Source organism: Anser anser, assembly GCF_964211835.1.
Source record: "Anser anser genome assembly, chromosome: 4".
Taxonomy (NCBI): domain Eukaryota; kingdom Metazoa; phylum Chordata; class Aves; order Anseriformes; family Anatidae; genus Anser; species Anser anser.
This window is the reverse complement of record NC_139724.1, coordinates 17,072,598-17,093,555: the sequence shown is the minus strand read 5'-3', so window position 1 is coordinate 17,093,555 and position 20,958 is coordinate 17,072,598. Positions and strand designations below refer to the sequence as shown.

At 46.6% G+C, this 20,958-nt stretch overlaps 2 protein-coding genes across 4 annotated transcripts in view; both read right to left on the bottom strand.

Moving 5' to 3' along the window:
• SLC20A2 (solute carrier family 20 member 2) overlaps positions 1-17,107 on the bottom strand; it is a 56,103-nt gene extending 38,996 nt beyond the window's left edge. Inside the window, exon 1 of one of the 2 annotated variants that reach the window (XM_083833133.1) lies at positions 16,845-17,107. The gene's annotated coding sequence lies outside the window, so the exon portion shown is untranslated. The remainder of the gene's footprint in view (positions 1-16,844) is intronic. The other variant, XM_083833131.1, reaches the window with a different exon arrangement.
• SMIM19 (small integral membrane protein 19) lies at positions 5,558-19,712 on the bottom strand. 2 transcript variants are annotated; one of them, XM_083833183.1, is made up of 4 exons: positions 19,481-19,702; positions 19,271-19,395; positions 17,183-18,173; positions 5,558-7,132 (listed from the first exon to the last, which is right to left on the bottom strand). In XM_083833183.1, the coding sequence occupies exons 1-3, from the start codon at positions 19,654-19,656 to the stop codon at positions 18,106-18,108; spliced, it is 369 nt and encodes a 122-aa protein (XP_083689309.1). In that variant the 5' UTR covers positions 19,657-19,702; the 3' UTR covers positions 5,558-7,132; positions 17,183-18,105. The 2 variants fall into 2 exon arrangements, with proteins under 2 accessions (XP_083689309.1, XP_083689310.1); XM_083833184.1 differs by lacking the exon at positions 17,183-18,173 and having other exon boundaries at positions 5,558-7,126; positions 19,481-19,712.
• Positions 19,713-20,958: the final 1,246 nt, after the last annotated feature.

Below are 20,958 nucleotides of genomic sequence, written 5' to 3'. Positions count from 1 at the left end.
CCTGATGATCTCTGGAATCCGAGGGTCCCTTCCAACCCCAACGATTCTGTAAACACCCATCTGCTATTAAGCTTGCCCTACAGTGAATAACTTTGTGCAAAGCTCAATCTCTGAAGCCTGGCTGTAGGCTCTCTCCTTGTTGTTCTGTAGCAGCTGGTGAACAGGATCACCAGTTTTAGGAAAAGTGAGAGAGGCTGGTGCTCTGGCACTGGTTTTCCCTTGTTCACAACAGGGAAATATTCACACGTTGATAATGAGTAGATTCACCTTTTCCTGCAGGTCTACCCACATCCTATTTTTTACAAGCAGTGCCAGTCAATTCAAGTGAGAGCAAACCTCATTGTAAACATGAAGTCAGCCTGTATTTATAGGTCTGGATTCCAGGGTTTTAAGGAAGTGAATAAACAAACACGGAGCACTTATTTAACTTTATAAAAGAACTCAAAATATTATTTCACATTCTGTTTATAGCCGACATGCTGTTGATGTCTGGCTTGGTAAAGCTTGAATGTGAACGGTCACGAGCTCTGGACCCACCCTAGCTCTCCTTAAACTACCGCTCACCCAGCACAGAACATCTGGAAGCATACAGATGCAGGTAGAAAGGCTTTCCAGAGGGTAATCAATCCTTGGCTGGGCTATTTCATCCACTGCACAAGCCAGAAGCTACCAGCCTGCTCTGTGGGAACCATCTCGGACCCGAGCGGACAACAAAGTGGAACCATTTGGGTGCCGCTTCCCACGAGCCAGCCCGACCGCAGCGGTGGTTTCTTGTTGACCTAAACTTCAGAGCAGTAGCGAAGGATATAATAAACAGCACAGAAAAAAAGGAAATATCTTTCAAGTTTTTGTTCTGCTAAATCAGCACTGTGGACCTCAGGCACGGGAAAAGTCAACCCAAGATTGGTTGACCGCTAAAAAAAGTTACAATTTGGGATACCACTAAAGAAACAGGGAAAGGAAAATTTATACGACCACAAAATGAATGAGGAGGATTGGCTTTTGGCAATGGTGGCACCAGTTTGGTTCCCAACAAAACAAATATTTGTAGAAATGATAAATATTATATGTTACAATCTCAATCAGATATTATAATTTTTGTTCAATTGTAATTTACTCTGGAAAGTCTACAATTGAGAGATGCCTGTTTGATTCAACAAATCCAGTGTAGGCAGATTTACATTCTGTTTTAAATAAAGTAATAGGACATGCTGATTAAAGTAATCAATTTTAAAAACCCTTTGTTTTGCCTTTCCCCATCAGCTATTTCCTGAAAGATGCCCAGCTTCTCATTCATCAGTAACCACTAAATCAACATTAATTTGCAACTTCAGGCCACTGTCCTATTGAATAAACCGGCGTTTTTTTGCCATTCAGATGGGAAGGCTACATATTTAAGCAATCATAGGTATTTTAAAATATATATGGCCTGAGCAGAAAATAATGAGGGTTGACTGTGATTTTCTAGCATGAAAAACTGTAAGAATTGGACTCTGAATACCTGTAAACTGTGTTTGGTCAGAAACAGAGATGTAATAAAAACATCCCAAAACTGGACAACATTGTTCCACTTATACTCTTGCCGACTGAAATAAGGTTACTGACCAGCACCGGGAGCTTTTGAGGTGTCTTTTGCATACCTACTGATACTCTGCAATCGGGAGCCACAAGCAGTTGGAACCAGGGACTTCTGGTTTCCTTGTGTTTGTGACCCTGGCCCTCCTGGGAACCAGCATCTCCTCTCAGTCTGCAAAGCCAGAAGAGCAAATGGATGGCGATAAAGGAGAAATGAAGGTGGGTGGCTCCGAACATCTCTTCGGCAGATATCAGACCTGGAGACACTCCTGAGCAAAGCCACAAGCACTGCTCGAGCTGGAACGAGCCTGCTCCGATCAACATCTGCTTTTGCACGTTGGGTGGCAAGCTCCAACACATTGTTATCTCTTGGGATAATTTCCAAACAGAAAGAGACGTCTCTGTATTTCACCGTGAGGTAAACAATCTCAGGGACCATCTGGAAAGCCTGATATTGTAGATATAAAAATTAAAAAGCTGCTGGCCATCAGGGATGGACTGACACCTCCGCTCTGAGGAAGCAAAAAATTAGGGTGGGCTTTCTCATGGCTCTGAACTCTGCCACACTGCCACACTGTCTTGCAAACCTTTTTTTTTCCAGCAGGCCCTTGGGCTCCCAGAGTGGACAGGCCACCCCAAGGAGGAGACATCTGTTACCAATGGTCAAGGTGAGCTTGCTGTACTTACATGAACAGGCAAGGAGAGCTGCCGTAGCGCAGAGCGTGACTCTGCTCGAAGCCACGCTTTGTCTTTTGAGCGAGCGAGCCCTGGGAAAATGGAAAGGAGGAAGCCACAACTGGAACTGCTGGAGGCCAAGCCTGGCACAGAAGAAGACAGAGGCTCCGGATGCTGCGTGGGCTGGGAGAGCAAGGCTGTCTCCAGCCCCTGCCACAGCACAAGCCTGAGCTGAGCCAGGAGGAGTTCAAAGGCAGCAAACCCATTCTGGAGAAGCAAGGCTTTGGCCAACACTGATTCAAGCACTGCCCCCGTTAATGCCGGGAACAGGACTTGTGTTGGCCCAGCTCTGGCTGATTCACCAGCCTGGGCTTCCTACATGCAAGCTAAGCACCACGGAATGGGTGATCTGCTGCTCTGAGTCTCCCTGGGCTTTATTAGCCACCTCCACTCCTCAGTCCCCGTCTCTGAAGTATCTAACGTGGGCAAGGCGCTTCCAAACACCCTGGCTGCTGCTGACAACTCCAGCAGCATTATTCGGAACTAATGATGGAGCTTCACTGACTGAATGCAGAGCACAACTGCCTCTGAAACACTTGTGGCAATTTGGAAACCCAGTCAGCGTTTTGCAAATTCAGAGGTTTATGCAAAGATCCCCTTGGTATAAAGCCAGAATGAAGTTGCCAGAAATCAACAATGGGAGTTTTCAGATAAAGGAAATGTGACACCTCGAGCCCCAAACTGCCTGCCGTTCTCATTTCATGTGGGGTGTCAGAAGATGACTGCTGTGAAATCCTTTCCCATTGAGCTACTAGAGAGCCCTGGGGCTCCCCTGACCCAGCGACCCTTTCTCTTAAGAGGGAGCTGGAGTAAGTGAATAGGTACCAACATGTCAAACCCTCCTGGCTGGCCTGCAATGGCATCCTCCAAAATCAGCGTGTCCACCATGACAGACCAGGCACTGCTAAAAGGCGCTAGCTGACTGCCAAAAGGAGGAAAGAAACAGCCATATAAACATAGAGAGGAGGGATGAAGACCCTCAGAGGTATGCGGTAGATCAGGGCAATACCTTCTGCCTTTTTTTCCTAGGAGTGTTGCAGTAATAAAGATATAAAGGTGGAAACACCAATGAAACACCAACTGAAATCTGTGGTCATGGCTTTATTTTGTTGGAATAGGAGCCAAATATTACCCCTAGGAACCTGGTGATGACACACGCAGGGCCCAGTATTGTCTGGAGACAGGTCCAAGCCACAAATGGGACTTCTGTCACCAGAGACAGCTCCCTCCTCACACTGCCTAGCACATCCTGACCACACGAGGAACAGCATCTGGCACCCAATAGGTTTCTTTCCCCCCAAAGCTCCATAGTAGCTCCTGTGCTAGAGCTAGCACTGAAAACCTCATAAAAGGCTGACCTACAGGCCAGATTAATATAACGGGTTGGTCACAGACCTTGTATCAAGAACTGTCCCTCAGATGAAGGACTGCTCGTGGAGAGATGGCTCCGTGCTTTATCTGGGGTTTTTCTAACCTGGGAGCAAGCCCTGGTAACATCAGCGTCTGTGTTTCAGCGGTCCAGTGCCCATGTCCTGGTGGAGCACATGGAGCATTCCTAGAGGCAGGGGCAGGATAACGGGACACGCTGCCTCCAGTGAACTGACGAGTGTATTCTCCTCGGCAAGAGCTCGAACAGCTAGAATTTCTCTGCTTGCTGACATAGCGGCTATAAGGAGAAAAGAAAGTCATTAAGGTAGAAGATATTTCTCCGAGTACATGGCACCAGCTAACAGCATCAACGGTTGGTATGCCTCAGCCTCTTAAAAAGGTGTCTATAGCTAAGCTGTGCTGGTGGTGATGATGCACTACAGAACCTGCCCAGAGGAAGAAAGACAGCGTGGATGCTGCAGAGAGGTCAGAAACAGCAAAGGGGATCCTAGGAGGATCCTTCCCCTCCTCCCTGCCTTTCTGGGGAAGGGTGAAAATCAGAGCTGGCCGTGCTAGGACTCTGCTGCGCTCACCACAGCTTGGACTGGGACTTCTCTGCACCTGCCTGACATGAGGAACGTGCACCTTGGCACGGCCCTGCAAGTGTCCAAGGGAGAAAAGGACATAAAAAATAAATAAAATGAGGTCTATGGCAGCCAGTATGATGACAACGCCAAACGAAGAGGGTCCTCTGGAGAAAAGGGGCAAGCGTGAAGCACGGTTCTTGTAGGATTTGGAAGGGACCACTGCCTCCTTTGTGGTACTGGCAAGGAAAAATGATTCACTGTTATCCACAAAACAAATGAGCAAGCGGATGAGCTTGTAAAGAACATCAAATGCTTACAAAAAAAGGTAGATAGAATATTTTTTCTTTTAAAGCATTAAACAAAAAATCTATCATTAATAAATAACTGGTTGTTTCTGGTCACTGAGACCTTCAGCAGTCAAAGTCATTTCCTCTCGTATCTCTTCTACACAGAAATTAAAAAGGGAAAACTAATTATGCCATTTTTACAACTGTCAATCAGTTCCCCAGCCTTGAATTAACTACATATTGAACTGAAACCGATGAATAAAATGATGTGAAGAAAACAGTTGCTCTGAAACCGTGCAATACTTCACTCCCACAAAGGGCTTAATATTTCAATCAACACTTTCTCCAAGTGTTTAACCAATTACCTCCTGCAGTTCGGTTTTTGTTTTCTTTAAAAGAAAACTGCTTGTTTTCTTCTGCAGATGTGAACTCAGTTGAATCACTTCATGTAATACTAGTAGCTACACAGATTACAATACGTTTGGGTTATATTGCAAGTATTTTTTCCTTTGAATAGGACATAGCAGGGTTTTAAAATAAATGTGATCCTTTTCGATTTTAAAGTTTTCTCAACTGAGCAAAAGTCATTTTCCGTTCTCCGAAGTAATCCAGAATTTCGAACATACTTTTCACTCAAGTACATTCAATTCTGGAATACACTGAGGTTGCTAATCTAACATGAGATTCGGGTAGGAGACTACTATGTAACTACTTCAAAACATGACCATCAGCTACTGACAAACGTGTTTGAAATTAAAGAATATATAAAAATGGTCCCATCGGCTAATCTACTAATCCTGGGACTTACTCAGAACACATAAGGAGAATTTCATGGCACAAACTCCAAGACATGGCTCTCCAGCAGGAAAGCCTTCCAGAGTAACATGCAGAAACCCGCACCCCACGAGCCCACCAGAGCAAGGCACACACCACGCAAGGCAGAATGCTGGGGAAACACTACATGCACGCAGAGTCAGAGGTAATGCGAAGAAAAGAGAAATGTTCAGGTCTGCTTGTTCCAGTCAACAACAGTAACTGAAGTTTATTGATTTCAGTTTCAGCAGCTAAAAATCCATGGAAACATTTTTATAGTATACAGACAGTACTATCCCATATCAAATTGTCTATGAAAGTAATAATATAGGCCAGGATTTTCTCACAGTCATTGTGGTTTACTTATCAATTAGTACAATAACACCTATTTTAAAATAGAAATATTACGAAGTGCAAATAGCTTTTTTATCTCAGTATAATTTAGCCATTCGATTATATGGAAAGATCTAAGTAAAGAGATTGGAAAAATGACCCAGAGTTACAATATAACAGTCATCTACAAAAATAGCTGGACACATTCTCAGCCACTGTCTCTCAACTGTTCCCTTTATATCCACTGCAAAACTGTTTCCAACATGCTAATCACATCTATTCTGAAGCAACAAAAATTATATGATTTCAAACTATTTTCATTAGAAAAAAACAGTCCTTTAACAACTGCTTTTACTCTTGCATGTAATTATATACTCTTAAAGGCCAAATATTCAGCCAGAATGCAAAAATAACCGTAGCCTTTTATTAAGAATAAAAGGCCAGATACGACTTTGTAAGAAAAACAAAGATACTCTTTGCTTCTACCAGCAGCACTGCTCAACATAGGAAATCATATTTAACGTTAAAATTTTAAATACATAAATATCAAAGTCTTAATAACTCTGTATCAGAGACTTACTACAACTTGCTGGATAGCATGGGTAGTATTTCCTTGGAAGATACTTCAAGTAATAGCCAAGATTTTCCAGTAACTACCTCTGTAAAAGCTATCTCTTGACTCAGTAGAACGTAATCTGCACTTAACACCCCACAGCCCTGCCAAAACATCTTACCTACCTGGAATGTTTTTGAGAGCAACAGTCAAATAAAAAAAGACTGAACTGATTAATATTTGATTATGTTATCTGTCTAAGGATAGCTTAACAACAATATTATAAGGTTACTCAAATCAGAAGGTCAGCACTATCTTTTTTTTCTTTGTCTTATGCACCTGTCACGCTTTTTAGGAAAAGGCTGTTTATTAAATGCAAGCAAAACCCCTGATTTCCTATTTTGTAACTGTCATGGTCCGATCTTCTCCCTACTCGACATATGTATCAACAAAAAAACCAAAATGGAATTCAAGTACAAAGCAGCAGCTATCTAATCCACAAATAAAACCACAGTGATGTTATGCTCTTCCTAAAACAAGCTTGAAGCCATGATTATATTAAAGACACAGATGTGAGGGGATTTTTCAACTTCCAAACAGATAGGCAAGCAAGGTATTACAATCCAGGGGTGCAGGTGAATGAATAAGCAAGCAAACTACGTGATGTTTGTGCAGCGTCCTCTCAAATCCTGCAATCCCTTCTAGTCTGGGTCTACATCTCCCTCTTCTTTACTCATGTTCTTCTCGCATGGCTTGGTCTCAGAAACTTTCCATGCCTGTAACGGAAACTTGAGCCAACTTCTTAAATGTATGATTTCTTCATCTCCACTCATCATCATCCACTTCTGTTTCTGAGAAGCTCCTCATCATGACACCTGTATCTCAAGAAGCAAAACAGGAAACATCACAGGGATGAAGCAAGGAAAGATGAATAATAATATGCCTCTGTGTCTTTAATAAAATCCCAACTGTCATCCAAGTTCCTTTTAGGAAATAGACTTCCTTTCACAAAAGTTTCACCAAACTAGGTGCGTGAGCACCTAGTGCCACAGCTGGGGTAAGTAACTGGTGATACCTCCTCCTCATCATGAAATCTCATCCTCATCATGAAACCTCATCATCATCATGAAACCTCCTCATTCATGCCTCCGTTCCTAACAGGATGAGCAGAAGCAATCCTGTGCTAGCTAGCCTTATGTACCGTGGGAAGCCTCTTTGGGTGCCAAGGCTGTTGAACTTGTCTGCAGCAGCCAGCTCCATTGCAGGAAGCTGCTGACCCACCTACTGACCTACCCATACCGAGAACAGTGCCAGTTATCTTTACACAGGACCTGTTTGCACAAGTAAGCAGAGGTCTCTAGCCCACAGGTGATATGAGAAGTGAGGATGTCAGCCTCTCTTTTCCTTTCCCCAGTGCTCCTAAAGCCACACAACATCCACAGGACATGTGCATTTTTTACACACTTTGCAGCTAGCTGAGGAGGCGCTTCCTCTGCATCGCAGCACTCTCACTACAAGGCGATCAAGGCCTAAGCTATTTTCAGCCTTTGTCCCCAAAATCACATCCTCAAGCTGCGGGGTGGAGTGGAGGGGGCCTCCCCACCTATCTATTTCCTTGGTATAATGGGGGAATAATGCTTCATTTTGACAGACCTTCCGTCGCCCAGAGCCTGGGATCAAGCGGGCCCAAAGCCAAGAGCAGCGCTGTTGGGCGCCTAACGACAGAACGGCAGCATACGGCTGCCACACGGCCGTCCTGCACCCAGGGTGAGCAGCCCAAGCCCTCTGCCTGCCTCAGGATCTTACCCGAGCACTGACCGAGGGGTCTAGGAGAAAGGAGCAGGCAGCAAAGCCAGGCTGCGAGCCAGCTCCCTGCGAGACAGAAGCGTGGAAGCCATTTTATCCCTCCCTGTTAGGGTTAAGGCCGTCTCTAAGCAAGTACAAGCACCAAAACCTCCTCCGAGCAGAGGCAGAGCAGAGTCCACCTCTTATCAGCTCCCATCTCAAATGCTCAGAATTCCACCTCCCATCCGAAATCCTCCTCCCTTCTGCAGAAGCCCTTGAAGCAGCACTCTCTGTACACTGGCACACTTTGCTCGGAAGGACAGCGCTGCCCTGCATCAACTCCTCTCCACGAAGTGAGGCTGGTGTCCTGCTAGCAAGGAGGGACAGCTCCAGGGACAGTCCTGTCCCTGCACCGACAGGCTTGGCTGCGGTTATTGCACATTACAGCAAAGAAGATAAGTTAGCCTTGGACGGTCAAAGCGAGAAACCCTCTGCCAGCACTCTGGGTATTGCAGGAACAATAGCTGTTAAGTAACTGGACAGAAATGTATGCGCTGCGCAGGGATTGTATGTCAAAGAAAAATACGCGTTCCCTCATTTCTGACCTCTTCAAGAAGTCCTTTCCCTCAAAAGTGCTTACGAAGCAAACAGCCCTGAAAGCCTGTGCCTCGGTGATGATGGCTGCTATTCCCAAATACGCTATTCCCTACTCAGAAAAGGCAGCCACCGCAGGTTTAAGAGCTTAGAGTACAAAAGCAGAGGCAGCCACACGCGTCCCGTCAGCAGGACACCCAGAACATACCCAGATAACTGGCCAATTATTTTCTACCCCAGTGATCCTCAGGTTTTTTTTACCATAACGATCACTGTATGCAAGAAACAGAAACCACAATTTCACTGTTTCGTAATCATCGTAGCTCCGTATCATTTCTGAGCACCAGAAATGATCTGGCGACAATTAATTCAATTAATTATCGACATCCTCACTCATTAATCAGGTGTCTACACTCAGCATCTGCACAACAGAGATTACAAGACATCTCCGCTGCTCACTGTTACATGCAGAGAACTGCAGGAAAAGATTAATATTTGTAGCTGAACCTAAATGTCAAAAAGATCTGACGCCGGCTGTCACCTGGAAGCCTGAAACAACCAAGGAATTTTTCGGTTTTCTTTTGAAGAGACAATGTAGTGGCAGGCTGGTGCTTCTAACTTTGATCTTCAGAGCAGCCAACGCCGGCAGGGGAATTTTGTAGCTCGATAACAAAACACAGAAACCTCCTGGGCTATTAATTCAATTACTACATTTTGGCAAGGAAGCTTTCCCCTTATACCTTGGGGAACATCTTTAGATAGAACAGCACATGTTTTAAAGGCACACACGCCCAGAGGATTTGGTGTAACTGTTCATGTACTTAATTTCTTTGAGGGGAGAAATATTCCACAACAACTTGCCTGCAGGACTGGTACTTTTCCTTGTTTCCCCAGGAAACAACACTTAAATAACCACGCCAACTATCCATTGCACAGTCACGTACATTGTTAGGCCAATTTCAACCACCTCTGATGGAAAAGGACAGAGATATCACAGGTGCTCCTCTCCTACAAAAGACCTGTGCCACCAAAACTGAGGAAACTGTCAGAAAACCCGCCTGCACTAGCTCAGGTGCTCACAGAGCTACTTTTTATCTACGGGGCAGTACAGTGATGCTTTAGGTGCTCATACTAGTTTCCATTTTCACATGGGCTGTGGCCAACGTGTTGGCAAGCAGTCCTCTGGCATCCTTAAAGGCACTCAGTCAACAATTGTCACCTTTCACCACGGAGAAGCTGGAAAAGCAGACATATGCTGCAGTATAGGTGGCCTCAGGAAACCCTTAAAAAAAAAAAAAAAAAGAAAACCAACCACACCACAAAATGCTTCTCAATCCTTTTCAAAAAAATCCTGCCCAGGGAGTGTCTGCTGCGAACTGCCAGGACAGGTCAGGTTCTGGTCCGTCTGCCTGAGAGTTGTGCCTACCGTGATCGTGATCGGGACCAGATGCTTCGGAAGGTGGAGCAGCTCCCGGGAGTGAACAATGGTGCGATTCACCCAGAGGGGAAATTCCTTCCTGACCTCATCAATTAGCATGAAGGTTTATATCCCTAATTTATTTTTAATCCTATTTACCGCAACTCTGGCTATTGTCATCATATATATAAATGTCCAGGTCTGCTTGGGATCTGACTAAACTTTTGGCCTCAATAATATCATGTGGCATAATTGCACACAGTTTCAAATGTACTGATTTTCTATTTCATTTAACATCCCTTTGTTCTTGCACTATGGGAACTATTAACCACCTCTGCTCCTTCCTGGGGCTCCAGCTGGCTTGCAGCACAAGCTACTGTGCCATGCTGCTTTCTGGTACAGAGCAGGAACAGGATCTGCGGGCCTTTAAGCTGCAATTAAGCAACTTTATTAGTTAGCCAGTGAGATTTCTATAAGCAGAGTTTCTGGGATCTGGTGCAGGTTGGCAGCTCCATCCAAATTTCACAAGCCCCTACCCGCTTACAAACTCCCCGTTTTGACTTTTTCCACCTAAGATATGCCACCCTTAGAAGCAAACTGTTTCGCCCAGTGCTGTGCTCTTTGAACCCCCCTGAGATGTTGAGAAATTCAGTTCTAAAAGAGCAGAGAAGCAGCACGCCATCCCCGGCTTTCCAAGGTCGAGCAGGAACCTCTCCCTCTGAGCAAAGAGCTCCCCTCCCACCTCCATGCCTGAATAAAGAACTCCAGCTGAGCAAAACCCATCCCATCCTGCTCTTGAACAGTATTCCTGAGGGCTGCAGGTTCCTCTGTGCACTAACTTCAGCCTGGGTCACTACTTACGGAGGAGCTGAGGATGCACTCATGCGGATTATTACGCCAAGTACTCACTACAGCCCCAGGGCAATTAGTCACTGCCATTCCTGCTAATGCAACACTTGCAAGAGGCATCAAGGTATAAAGCCACACCTTCACTCAACAAAAGTTTGGTGAAAACAAAAATTACAGCTACACATAGGAGCAGCAGACAGAGAGGAGAGAATGTTAAAGCAGCCTCGAGGTTTTGGCCCCCCAAAACACAGTTCTCCTCTCAGTAATGTGGGCTGTGTTTTCCTCTCCCAGCTCCTGGTGCTAAAACTTTGGGCGCCTGACCACAGGTTGGTAACCCCTAAGTCCCCAGGAGAGAAAGAGGAGGTCTGGATGATGTCTCACGGGAGTATCTCACAGCCCTCCAAAGAGATGAAAGAGTTTTTACAGCATCTCTGAGAAACACCATGCTGTTTTACCACAAGTGTTTTGATTATGGGCTTGGAACTGGCGAATTACGGTTAGAGGATAGTTCTTTGCCTCAAACAAAAAGCAAATTACACCTTTTCATCCCTCTTTAGAGGGATCTTCAGGCAAGGAACCAGTCAGGAGGAAACTCCTGTCCCAGCCTTAACGTGAGGTCCGAAAGCAGATGGAGCTCTTTAATGATCAAAACACTGCTAACAGCACCGGTACAGGCACTATTTGGCAACCGTCAGCTCATTGAATAAAGCTGCCCCGTGCAGCTTTTTCCTCTCTACAGGTCTACCATCTACTGACTGGAGCCAACAAAATCACAGGTCTCATAACGGCAGCTAAATTGCTCCGCTGCATACCCTCAGCGACTCCCCCATGATGTTTAACAGGCACACAGCAGTGTTAGACTCTGCTCCCGAGCAGTGATCTTAATACTTCCTTTCTAGAGGCCGTGAATGCCTTCCCGTTCTTTCAGCTCACATCTGTAAAGACTGAACCGAGTACTTCTACGATGCTCTTAGGCAACCCACTCAAGCTGCGGTCCAAGCCACAAGTTTCAGAGCACAGCCACACCAGCTTCTCCAGGACCTCTGATCAGTGGTTTGCGTTTGGCATGTCAGGATTTGCTGAGGTTGAACGAGAAGACAGTAATGACAGAGAACTATTCTCCCATCAGCATTGGCAAAAGCAATCTCAGAGGCCTTAAGTGCAATAAATACTTTTACTGCTTTGGGTCGTCACTGAGTTTCAAGTCAAAAAGATGTGATACTTTCTGTTTGTCAGATACAAAAGCACAGTTTTGGTACGGAAATCTTTTAATGGACTCAACAAAGGTATTTTTGGCTGCTGGAATTCTCAATCTGTTGTGCTAATAATAGCTTTAAATAAATGTGCAATACAAGCAGTACATACTTTGCCTACGAAAAAAATCTGCTGGCCACTTACAGATCATGTGAACTCAGTTATTTAGTTGTGCTACGAACACCAGTTATTCCAAGCCTTATCTGACCGTAGATTTGGATCTAGGTAGCGATGGCTCTGCCACACACCAAGCGCAAGGCAAGCCACAGTTCATCACCAAAGGGAGGGAAAGTTCCTATAAACAACGGTTGCTGCCATTTAATGAGATGGTCACAAAGAAGAGATAAGACTGGAAAAGCCTGAGCCTCTGCCTCCACCCTCCCGACCTTCCCTGTGCAAAGAAAAAGCAAGTCTTTTTCCTCTACTATCACTCCACCCTTTCTCTGATGTTACAGTATAAAAAAATTGGATGCCTTAGACTATTGCTCCCTAACGTCCACCAACCAAAGCTCTGGAAGACCATTTTCTCACTTTCTTCCTTCCAGCTCTGCAGCAGTCAGTAGAAGGGTTCCCCGAGTCGCGTTTTACAACTGGGGTCACCACCTAAGTTGGTTGTGACATTGCTCACGGGAGCACGGTCTGAGCAACGGTAAAACAGAGCAGCTCAAATACAGCGGGTACTCTGCACCAGGTCAGGTTCACAGCAGCTGTTCTATTCACAGAAAGACATCTGAGAGAAGTGCCATAAATAACGAGATCACATGGAGTCTCCTGTTGCACAACCAACATCCATCTTTCCTACCCAGGAATTTATGCTTCACACCCTACGCCGTCAGTCAAAAGCATGTTACAAGCTGTGTTTTCGGGATGATCCAGAGGATATTTTGGAAAGTGATACAGCCCTCCTGCTGGCCGAGTCTTTTCAAAATACTCTTTCTCTTCTGTTATAAAAACAACAAATGTTTCTATAATCTTGTCCTAACCAGGGCCTCTCTCAGCAGCAAGCTATAGATCCATGAGTGCCTTTTACACATCGTAGGTATCTAAAACCAGATACAGCACATGCGAGTCTGACAGCCTGATGGAAACCGAAGGGAACTACTTTGAAGAAGTTTTCATCCATGTGTACAAACAGACAGCATTTTCTCTGACTCCAGTTTCAGCAAATCCCCAATTTGAGCAGCCCCTCTGAGGATTTACAATCCATGTTACAGTTAGATTAAAATTAAACCCCGTTCTCCCTAAACATCTCATTCCTAGGCCCCTGCGAGGGGAGAATCACTTTTCAAAGTGTCTAGTTATAACTAAGAATAAAGGCATATAGCTATTGTATAAGAATTAGTTCAGTTTTTTTTCCCCTCTTTCTGGAGTCTTGCCACAAATTGCTTTCGAGGGCTTGGTTCAGAAATTCCAAATTCAGTTTGTTTTTTCTCATTGAGAACTAACTCCTTTTAGCAATTCTGTTAATCTTGGAGTTCAGGGTTATTTTTATTAAAGTAACGCCCAGAGTTTAGGTATTCCATAAAAAGACCAGGAATTATTTTTATTAAAGTAACACCCAAAGCTGGACATTCCTTGCAAAAAAATATCAGGCAAAGCGCTTCCGTTCTTAAAATGGTTCTTCACCCTTTCCATGTAAACACAGAATTCATGGAGATGACCAAGCACTGACAAGTTTTATCAATGTTTTTCTGTTTGTTTCAGAGTTGAAAAAAAGGTTATTTAGGCAAGTTAAGCCTTTTGCTCTTAGCAGGACTGCTTCTTCTCCCTTATCTTCTGTTGCAGAAAAAGCAGCACCAATTTCCACTCCCCAGCATCAGGTTTCTTACTGGACATTTCCACCAGCTTTGGGGTGTTGTGCCAGTGTTGACAATGCTCTGCCAGTATCTCTGGTCGCATTCAGCATCTGTCCCTTAGCCAAAAGGATTCCCACTGCCTTTGGTGAGACTGATTTTGGATGAAGCTTGGTAGGCTGCAAGAAGCTTGCTCCTTATCCCTGAGTTCATGCCACAACAGAAATGGGGCTGCAAAGTAAAGGATCTTACCTCCATTCTCATGGGCCTGAGGCACGGAAACCTTCTGCTCTGCGGCGGCAGCCCTGTCTTGAGTACAAGATCAAGTGCTGCGTTTTTGTTTGCGTGGCCGTGTTAATAAACTAGGTCACATCACCCAGGTTCCTCACCGTGACTAAAACACAGCTCAAGCATTTGGAGGAAAGAGGGAATGCCTTTTGATCCCTTCTTCCGATTCTGAGTTAAGCACCTGTGACTGAAGGGTGCACTCTGTCAGCAAGCCTCCTCCAAGCACTTGTTGTGCTCTTCGGGCATAACAGGCCAAAGACATCATAGCATTAATGACACGTTGTCCAGCAAGATGCTCCTTCCTCACTGAAGAAGGCACGTACTGACAATTTTCAACTTCTTTAATGTAGAAATTAGGGCTGAGGCAAAATCTTTTCACTTCCTCTGAAGGAGAGGTTGAGTGGCAACATACCCACCCTTCTCTCCGCAGCGTGTATAATTTCAGCTTGCCCAATAGTGGCGGCACTCCTGAGTTTGGGAGGACTTTAAAAGGAGTGATTATGCTCACGGAAGTAAGCTAACATGAATAAACTGCTCAGGCAACAGGGAAACATTCCAGAGCCCTGTGCTGTCACCAGGCTTTTGGCCAATGCTGCTTAATCATATATGCAAAACATAATTACAGAGAGATTCATCACAGGTTTGAATATTCTCAGTGAATAATTCTGCACTGTGCTGAAGAAGCTTCCCTGCAAACCGTCCTCAGACGAGGGCACCGGGATCTCCTCCTGGTTTTCAGAGCTTCTGCTGCTGTCGGTAGTACAAGTAATACAGCACTAGTTTCCTCTGCGGGTCTCGCAACCAATCAGCCAGTTTCAGAAGAGAAGTTCGAGAGCATCCTTAGCAGCACCCGAGCATCACACTGCTGAAATTTATAACTGCTAGGGCCAGGAGTTACCGCAGCAGCTGTTACAGGCTGTGTTCTCAACTGGTCCCGGCTGGCACATGCCAGTTCCTACTATCCGGGCACATAACACAGACCGGATTGAAACTCAAAGTATTCACGGCATGGTAGAAGGTATTTCAGTACAAAGCCCGCAGGTTGCAGAGTCTGCAATGTCTTCGGCCTTAAACACAGCTGCACTCATCATTTATACAAACCTAAGACCCTCTTGAGCCTTGTCATTGGATTTATAAAGCTCTATCTGAAAAGCTTTGATCCTCTTCGTAACACTGAGTGCAAAACCTAGCCAGCCACATTTCAGCGAGGAGCACAGAGCCGACTCTTCCACCACTTAACAGAAGACTATAATTTTCACATAAGATTACAGAGTCATGGTTGTAACTCTACTTGAAGACTGCCTTTACAAAGATCTGACTGTTCAGCAGCTCCCACGGGAGCAACAAAGCGGTCAGATTCTCTAGAACATCCGAGATTTACCTGACAGCTACTTGCTAATGCTTTTTTACACTACCTTACAGATGCTAAGTTCTAACTGATCTGAAAGCCTTCCCTCACATGCCTTGTGCGATCAGACACCATTAAATCTACATATTGTAATAGCTTTTTTAAGAGTATTGGGTAAGCTAGAAATAAATATTTGCCTCTGTACAGCGTTCTTGAGAATAAACATGACTAAATATAACTTTAGCACAATTTTTTTTTAGAGGTCATAAGCTTTTCCCATCCAAGATACCTAATAATTCAGAATAAGCAAAGACTGAAAATATGTTCATGTGTATGCCTCCAAGCCTGACTACTGTAAATTGGCACATACAAAAATCTATTGTCTCTGTGCTATCTGCAATGTTGCGAACTAACAGGTGAAAGCCAATGCAGACATCTCTGAGGCAAAATATGAAAAGTTATGCCCTGACTGCACCTTCTGTCCCACGTGTACTGTAAAACTGGAATGTAACACAACCAACAAAACAGGGTACAGTTTTGCTGGGACAGAACTTCAATAGACGCACTTCATACGACCACAGAATGGGTTGGGAAGGACCTTAAAGATCATTTAGTTCCACTCCCCTGCCACGGGCAGGGACAACCCCCTCCCCCAGACCAGGTTGCCCAAAGCCCCATCCAGCCTGGCCTTGGGCACCTCCAGGGATGGGGCATCCACAGCTTCTCTGGGCAGCCTGTGCCGGTGCCTCAGCACCCTCTGAGAAAAGAATTTCTTCTGAATATCTAATCTAAATCTACCCTCTTTCTGTTCAAAGGTGTTACTCCCTGCCCTATCACTGCACTCCCTGACAGTCCCTCTCCTGCTTCTTTTTTTCCACTCGCGTCAGGGTAACACATCACTACCCAGCTCAGCCGAGGGGAAAACCGTACAATAACTCCCCACAGACGGAGGGGCGGACTTTCAGCCCCACGCAGGGGCTCGTTGTGACACGCTGCTTTATTGAAACGCCCGGCTGCCGAGACGATCTCCGTCCCCGGGTGGGCGGGCAGCGTGGCTGAGCCCCGGCAGCCCGATGCCGACACGCTCTCCCGCTCCACGCCGCAGCGCCCCGCCGGCCTCGCCATTCTCCCGCCCCGAGCCCCCGCTTTCTCCTCAGACGGCCCCTTCCCGCCTCGCCGCCGCCCCCCGCCAACGGCCGGGCGCCAACGGCCCCCGCGCGCGCCGCCGCCGAGGGGAGGGGCGAGGGCGGGGCGGCCCCACTCACCGCGCGGCGGGCGCCCTCCGAGCAGCAGCAGCAGCACGAGCAGCAGCAGTACCAGCAGCAGCAGCAATACCAGCAGCAGCCGGCGCGGCCCGGAGGCGGAAGCGGCGTCAGGAAGTGAGGTCGGCGCTGAGGGGAGGGCGCCGTTTCCGGGGAGGGGGCCCGGCGGGCTGAGCCCTGCCGCGGGTAGGGGCGGGTGGGCGCTGACGGGGGGCGCGGGCGGCTCCCCCCCCCCCAGGCACAGAGAGCCTCGGGGAAGCCATTTGGCGAGCGGAGCTGCAGGCGCGGCCTGCCAAGGGTTTACTTATTTAGCACGGAATTGGGAAATAAATAATCTTTACCATGTGCTCCCGGCTCCGCACTGTGGGTGCTCCGCTCACCCCCAGCCTGTTCATGCAGAACTTAGGAACAGCACGATACATCTTCGAGTAGTTTTTGTGGTTAGATGCTTTTATTAAAAAGTTGTTTCTGCGTCATTCTTTAAATTAACCGATTTCATGATTTACTTGGGGAAAAAAATAAGTAACCAGGGTGTGATGTCTCTGAATAAACCCTGTGCTTTTTGGTAGTGTTTCCGTTCGCACAAATGTTCATAGACAATCCTATTCTTTAAACCAATTTGACTAAATTTACCTAACTGCCATTGCTATAGCATTACAGTATTTGCTGCAAGCGTCTTTTAGACCTGCATCTCACTGCGTACTTCTTAGTTCTCGGAATGTCTCAAAGAAAGGCTCACAATACTGCATACAAACCAACGTGGAGATCACAATCTGCTCCACGGCCAGCACCGCTGCTGGTTATCAAAGCTCTCTACCCTCGTTAGGTGGTAAGGCCACACAGTATCTTCACTCACATTTACTGAGTGTTCAGCAAATTCAATGCGTGATCAAGGAACCAAACAGTTTCCTGGTAGGCAGGCCCTGCCTTACTTCCTCCTGGGTACTGTTATCAGAGACGGCAGGAGCTGATTTCCAAGGTTCCGGCAGTAAACATCGATAAGACAGCACTTCTCCACCCTCAGGGGCTTCTCTGAGCAGGTCTGTCCTGTGTCGGGTACTTTCATGCCGAATATTTTGGTAGGCATTCAGTTCACTTCAGGGGGCTCAGAGAAAAGCTACCGTGAGCAAAGCTTTTAGGACTGTCCCTTTCCTTTCCCCCTTGCCTTCAGCTGTGTATTGATTAAGAGGCATTGAAAATAGCTCCACACTGACTCCTATTATCAATGCTGGAAATAAGTCCTGCATTCCTACAACTGTGGGCATCACTCCACTGAGAGCTGTACACTTTCAGTCTGTTTTGGTGGCTGCTGCTGCTGTTCATACTTCCGTGCTGAAAAAAAGGAACACTGATCAGCACAAATCACACTCATTATATACATGTACATACATTTACGTACGTGCATGAGTACATACGTAATATATACGTTATATATGTATACAGATAACAAGCAAGAAAAAGATTTAAGATCTGACAAAGTAATTTTGCAGCTTTGGTACACAAGGCCTGGTCTCAGTCACCACAAGGAACTTGTCCTTTAGCATGTGCCCTTTGAAGGTCTGAGCAGTAGTGTCACAGCAATATTTCTGTACGTTAATGGCAAAAAAAAAATCCATTCAGATCATTTCATTAAAAAATAGAATTAAAGCCTATGGCTTCAGAAGTACTACAACAGGCAACCTGAACAACTCGTTAGTCACATAGCAGATCTGCGCTCATCTCCTCCACAGTATAGGAGCCACATACTAACATTTACTTCAGAAGTAATCTGGTTAGCAAGGCAAAGGAAGATCAAAGAGTTGTGTGTGGTGCAACATACAACACCAACGAGCATTCCTCTGTTGGAAGTACGCCCTTTTTTTGTTTGTACAGAATGCAGTGGCCTGGATTAAGAATCTTTCCATTTAGAAGGTAGTTTCAACTCATTACATATTTCTTGCCCATTTTCCATCTAGGTGTGCATACATGGCGAAGCCATGTGCATACATGGCGAAGCAAATACAGGTGTTTCAGTGAAGTAGGCCTGTGGAATATCAGAGCCACAGCACTCTTCCCCATCTCCATCCTGATATCCAGCAAGATGGGAATGGCGGCACTTAGTGGTATGGTAAAATTCTCATTTATTTTCAGCATATGAAGTTGAAATACTCGATTCCCCACACAGTCCTCAGCAGTTTTACAATTATGTCCACTTTTTGGCCACATTCACACATCCCTGGCCTTAGGATTTCTTTTTACCTTCAACACCAGCTGTGTTTTGACAACTGCGCCCCCGCTCTGTACTTCCTCACACCTCAGTCCGGCGCCCTGTGCTCCTGCAGAACCCCTGTGCAGGGGGCCGCAGCCCCACGCGGCACCCCCACCACACGAGGACACGGGCTCAGGGCCACCCCACGCAGGACCCACCCACGGCCCTACAGCACCCTTACCGATGGAGTACATCTCCAGCTGCTGCCGCAGGCGGATCTTCTTCATGCTGTCGTAGAAGTTGGGCTCAGGCGGCGTCTCCGCGGCAGGAGGCAGCGTGAAGATGCGCAGGATCCTCCTCTTGTTCCTGCGGGGCAAGGCACGGTCACGCGTGGGGCCGCCACGCATTCCCTCCCTTCCCTTTTCCCTTTTTTTTTTTTTTTCCCCCTTACCGCCGCGCGTAGACGAGGAGGGCGAGGCTGGCCAGCACCACCAGCAGGTACACGTTGGTGGCCTCGTTCCAGGCTTCGTGCACCGAGTAGTCGATGGCGCCGCTGTCGCCCAGCGCCGCCGAAGCGCCGCCGCCGCCTCCCGCCCCCCCGGCCGCCGCCGCTGCAGCCGCCGCCATGGGCGAGGCGGGCGGTGGGAGGCCGGCCGTCAGGGGCGGCGCGCGGGCGGCGGAAAGTGACGTCGCGCCGCCTCAGCCTCCCCGCCGACATCTTGGGGGAGTGTGCTTCCTCGTGGCGTTGTCCCCCAGACGGACACTGTGTGTTGTTATTAGTTCCGTGCTTTCATTTCTCCTCTGGCTGATGTTCCTAGTCGCGGGGAGAGGGGAGCGCTTAGAGGATGTTTTCTCCCCCCATGTGGCACAGGCGACACAACTTGCTTTTTGCTTTCACGCCGCCTCTGTCTGAGGGAAAACAGGCAGGCAGAGCAACAGTAGGATGCACGACTTGAGAAGCTCTGAAAGCTTGGCCCGCATGGAGCTAAAAGCACCTTCACCCGAGCTGGTGACCACGCTGTGGGAGAGCATGGGACTCAGCTCAGCGGTGACTGGCGTCCAGAGAAAAAAAGGCTCAGATTGTCGAGTGCTTTCACTTCTCGCATAGCAACTAAATTTGGCAGCTTAAGTTGCCAAAACAGAAATAGCACTTTCCAGATTTTTTTTTATTTATTTATTTTTCCTGCCAAAGTGGGAGCTGCTGGCTATGCGGCTGCTGGAGAAATAGAGCTTACTCTATGCCCTATACATGCCTAATGCCAAAAAAGCACAACTACGTGATTATGCTTTGGCAAAAAGGGGGAGCAGAGAGACCATTTTGGTGCAGAAATTTGAAAAATCGTCTGAAGCACTTACTGATGCAGATGAACTAGGTGGGCAGAGGATGTTGTAACACTCGCACATGCTTATTTTCTTTGTGCTGCTTCATGTGGCACGTTTGAGCCGTGTTAGGCTAAGTGTCGTGTCCCTTCTCTGCACTGCTTCATATCTATCTCTGGTCCTGATACTTCCTTTCACCGTATCTTCAGATACCACAACTATTTTGGTGTTGACATAAGTACTTTTGAGGGCATGATGCACCTAGCCTATTTCAAACGTTCAGGATGAGTCCATTTTGTGCCTAGGAAGTACCTCTGGTCCCATACTGATTTGAGGAGGGGATATAGACACCTCACTAGGATTGGATCTGCTATACCAAAGTCTGACCAGGTGAGGGGAACTTCATCCTTTGGGTACCTGTTTTCTGAATGCAAGATGTGCCAAGTCACCTAGCTTCTGTGCTATGGGACAGATTGATATCAAGAGGCCTCAGGTCAGGACATAAAGGGATAGGAGATGAGAACATCCAAAAATAAAAGGCTAAGTCACTGTTATCATGAGAAAAGTTTCTTGCCCCCCATGGTGTGGGAAAGGAGAGCTGAAGAACAT